The sequence below is a fragment of the Sapajus apella genome, unplaced genomic scaffold (assembly GCF_009761245.1).
Source record: "Sapajus apella isolate SASKATOON/1434 unplaced genomic scaffold, GSC_monkey_1.0 scaffold4431, whole genome shotgun sequence".
Lineage (NCBI taxonomy): Eukaryota > Metazoa > Chordata > Mammalia > Primates > Cebidae > Sapajus > Sapajus apella.
Window position 1 is genome coordinate 1 of NW_022441357.1, and position 4,821 is coordinate 4,821.

Genomic DNA, 4,821 nt, shown 5'->3' on the forward strand with positions numbered 1-4,821 from the left:
AGCCCGGGCTCGCTGGCCTGCAGCACGTGGTAGGACAGCCAGGCGTTGTGTCCTGAGTCTGCGTCCACGGCCACCACCTTGGTCACCATGTAGCCAGGTTCTGCAGCGCGCGGCACCATATCAAAGAGCGCAGAGCCGTCGGGCCCCAGCGCGGGGTACAGCACCCACGGGGCGTTGTCGTTGCGGTCGCTCACCAACACGCGCAGGCTCACGTTAGTGCTGAGTGCAGGCGAGCCGTGGTCGCGGGCCTGCAGCGTGAGCTCGAAGGCGCGCAGCAGCTCGTAGTCAAAGGCACGTTGAGCGAACACCACCCCGCTCTGCGCGCTCACGGACACATAAGAGGCCAGGGCCAGAGGCTCTAGGTCGCTGGCCACGATGGAGTAGAAGACTTGGCCATTCAACCCCAAGTCCGGGTCAGAGGCACTGACTTGCGCGATGGAGGCTCCAGGAGGATTGTTCTCCGCTACGCTGACCAAATAGGAAGCCTGGTGGAAAACTGGAGCGTTATCGTTGACGTCGCTGATATGTAGGATGACACTTATGCTGGAGGAGAGGGGCGGTTTGCCCCTGTCAATGGCTGTGATGGTGACATTGTACTCCGGGGTCTGCTCTCGGTCTAGGGTTCCATCTGTTACCAACTTATATGAATTTTTGGACGAAGAGATAATCTTAAAAGGGATTTCACCTTCTAATCGACAATTAACCTCCCCATTTTCCTCAGAATCTCGGTCATATATTTTGATCAAAGCAATTAGTGTTCCAGGCACCGCATTTTCCAGAATCATTTCAAGTAGAGAATGGAATGTAACTTCTGGGCTATTGTCATTTTCATCTTGAATGTTAACTTCAACTGTACATTGTGCAACCAGTCCTCCTCCATCCCTTGCTTCTACCACCATAGAATATTCCTTGATTTCTTCAAAATCCAGTTTCTTTTGAGTTGTAATTTCCCCGCTCTTTGAATTCAGACCAAAGATTTGCCCGGTTCTGTAGAAGGAATAAGTAATTTCTGAGTTGACGCCCTCGTCTTGGTCGGTGGCTGACACTTGCAGCACAGTGGTGCCTGGTGGCACGTTTTCCGGAAGGCTGACTCTGTACACGTCCTGATTGAATACAGGGGGATTATCATTGGCGTCAGTTACCTGGATCCGGAGCTCAGTGGTGCCGCTTAGGGGTGGATCTCCACCGTCCAGGGCAGTCAGGACTAAACGATGGTAACTCTGTTGTTCCCGGTCTAAGGTTTTCTCCAATGCCAGTTCCGGATATTTACTACCATCTTGTTTCTCCTTAATTATTAATGAGAAACTTGGGTTAAGAGAGAGTTTATACTTCTGTAGAGAGTTTAAGCCAATATCTGCATCTTCTGCTACTTCTAATATAAATCGTGTGCCAGGCTGTGCAGACTCGCTTATTTGCAGCTCAAAGGAATTTTGCGTGAATTTTGGCGTGTGGTCATTAATGTCCTCGATCTCCACATGCACGTGATAAAAGTTCAGTGGATTTTCAGCAACAGCCTCAAATTCCAGAGCACAAGTTGGATTCTTCCCGCAGATCTCCTCCCTGTCTAGCCTGCTGCTCACAAGCAAGTCCCCGCTCTCTGCGCTCACCGTGAAGTAAGGCTTCTCCGAACTGACGCGCAGTTTTCGAGTCGGTAACTCCTGGACGCTGAACCCCAGGTCCTTGGCGAGGTTCCCCACTACGGAGCCCGTGGGCATTTCCTCGGGAATCCTGTAGCGAATCTGCTCACCGAGAGCCGGGCAGAACAAAGGCAGCAGGAAGAGAAAGAGCCCAGGTCGCCTCTCAGCCCGGCCTCGCTCCCCGGCGCAGCTCCCCATCCCTCTTGCTCTCCTCAGCTTGCTCACCAGCCTGGAGACGCCGGGTTACAAATAACCTCTGTATTGCAGATTTTCGGATCTCCGAAAGGCCTTTAGTTCCAGTTCCAGTTCAGGAAAAGATTCTTCTTTTTCCGAGGAGGAAGTGGTGTAAAGGCTGGTGCTGGTGAGTCTGAGCTGGGGCTGCCCCGGAAAGTGCGCTGCGGCTGCGCGAGGAGATCTGGAGCGCCAGGCTCTCCACTTTGGCCAACAGCGGCGCCCAGAGTCAGCACTAGGAAACTACAGCCTCTGCTGCTTCAGTTTAACCAGTGCAGTAATTGTGTTTGTGTGCCTAACTTAACAAGCAAAGCTTTTACCTTCATACATTTAATAACAAATTATAACACCCTCTTTAGGGTATCTTTCTACTTTTTCCAAATTGTTAGAATTATCGCATAGAGTTTTTACACAAATCTGCATACATTCTCTCACCATTCTGCAAACATACCTTGAACTAGCAAGAGCTAAGTACTGCCCTTGTCACTGGCAACAAAATAATGAATAAGATACAGGTCTTGCTGTCAGAGAGTTCGTACTATGCTGATTTCAAAAAACCATTTTTCTTTATTAGCTATATGTGGAAACAATTTTATCATTCTTCTGTTCATTTCTATAATTTCCGCCACTCAATATTTCTACTGTTTTACATTACACATATTAGGGAAATCTATACTATTTAAAATTATTTTGTAAAGTCATGGCAATTTTGTACCAATCCTCAAACACCTCCTCTTCCTGACAATATTAATATCTTTTAAAAAATAATGTATCTTTACTCTTCTTCTTCAGAAAATATTCCTTCAAGTATATTGCCCATATGATGTAGCCAAGAAATGATATACACTACTATGTTGCTCTTCTTCATGTCCCAAAATAATTGTCTTATGTCATATCTTTTATAGTACATAAATTCATTCATTTTTTTTTTTTAAAGACGGGGTTTCACCATGTTGGTCAGGCTGGTCTTGAACTCCTGACCTCAGGTGATCTTCCTGCTTTGACCTCCAAAGTGCTTGGGTTACAGGCGTGAGCCACCACACCCAGCCCATAAATTCATTCTTAAGAGTTATTGGGGAAATGCTTATCTATTCTGCAATACAAGGTACAAAGGGATATTCTAGTGGACTGCATTATTACCCTATCTATATACCATCATTTTACTGAAGAAATAACTTTGGAATTGGATAAATTAAGCTCATGGTTTATTTACATAAATTTGTAGAATATGGTGACATTGGTCTACCTTATTTAGTCCATTTGTCAGATGAATAAAAACAACTAGCCAACATTTTTAGGGAGAGTAAAAATTTTCTTTCCTACCAGGGCAACTTTCATCACAGTTTTTAAAATTGCATAGTGCCAATGATATATTGTCCTCTCAAATGTGCATCCAAATGGTACACAGACTATGAGGTTAACTCCCATTCCACTGAATATGTACCAAACAGTAGAACACTACACAATACTTAGGAAATATCCCTTTCATTAATAACAAAAATGTATTGGGTCATCTTCTTCTACCTTATAATAATTCAGGGATTAGCTTTATTCAAATGCTACAAAAAGGAATGCAGGAATACAGGAATGAGCAGCATAGACTGAGTTACTACTTTTTTTTTTTTTTTTGAGACGAAGTTTCGCTCTTGTTCCGCAGACTGGAGTGCAATGGCGCGATCTCGGCTCACCGCAACCTCCGCCTCCTGGGTTCAGGCAATTCTCCTGCCTCAGCCTCCTGAGTAGCTGGGATTACAGGCATGCGCCACCATGACCAGCTAATTTTTGTATTTTTAGTAGAGACGGGGTTTCACCGTGTTGACCAGGATGGTCTCGATCTCTCGACCTCGTGATCCACCCGCCTCGGCCTCCCAAAGTGCTGGGATTACAGGCGTGAGCCACCGCGCCCGGCCTACTTTTTTTTTTTTGAGACAGAGTCTCACTCTGTCACCAGGCTGGAATGCAGTGGCGTGTTCTTGGCTCACTGCAACCTCCAACTCACTGGTTCAAGTGATTCTCCTGCCTCAGCCTCCCAAGTAGCTGGGATTACAGGCATGTGCCACCAGGCACAGCTAAGTTTTGTATTTTTAGTAGAGACAGGGTTTTACCATGTTGGCCAGGATGGTCTTGATCTCCTGACCTCGTGATCCGCCTACCTCTGCCTCACAAAGTGATGGGATTACTGGCGTGAGCCACTGCATCTGGCTCCGAGTTATTACTATTAATATTAGTTTTTTAAGAGGCAGGGTCTGGTTTTGTCACCTAGGCTGGAGTGTACTGACATGATCATAGCTCACTGCAGTTTCAAACTCCTGGGCTCAAGTGGTCTTCCTGCTCAGCCTTCCAAAGTGCTGGGATTTCAGACATAAGCCACAGTGTCCAGCCAAGACTGAATAATTTGAATCGATCAGCTTAGTTAGAACGTGTGTACCTGAAACGTTGGTTCGTAAAATCAACATTTTCACCATTTCACATTGATGCACAACCAAACCAGCTCATTGGAATTTAACTGAAATACATTTTTACGTATTTTATGAAAGTCACTTTCAACAGTTTAAAACCACATTTTAATTCAGATCTAATGTTTCGCTTTTGTTTTGTGTTTGGTGGAACAATGGACATTCTAGGCTTTTAGATTTTATGTCTCCATGGGCATGGAGCCCAGGTAACCATTGTCACACATACTTAACATTTAGTAACCAGTCTTATCTCCCACCAAGATCCATCTTTAAAGTTTGTTCATGCTTTGAAAGATGGTAAGAAATATTAAAGTTTTGAAGGGCACTGGTACAGAAACAGGGCTCAGAAAAGAGGTTTAAAATGAAGAAATCTACAAGAGCATAGTTATAGGTTCAAATGCTAAACATAACTAAAAATTCTGAGATACGTTTTACTTTTACTAAGCTAATACAAGGCTTTAGATTTCTTGATAATTTTCTGAAGTTCTAATTTAAGA

General features: G+C 44.8%; 1 protein-coding gene across 1 annotated transcript; it reads right to left on the bottom strand.

Moving 5' to 3' along the window:
* Positions 1–5: 5 nt before the first annotated feature.
* On the bottom strand, positions 6–3,511 carry LOC116547743 (protocadherin gamma-B5; the record flags this gene model as incomplete). The annotated part of the gene is made up of 1 exon (XM_032273583.1): positions 6–3,511. A coding segment is annotated over exon 1 (1,830 nt), but the record flags the coding sequence as incomplete, so codon positions are not given.
* Between the last annotated feature and the right edge of the window lie 1,310 nt (positions 3,512–4,821).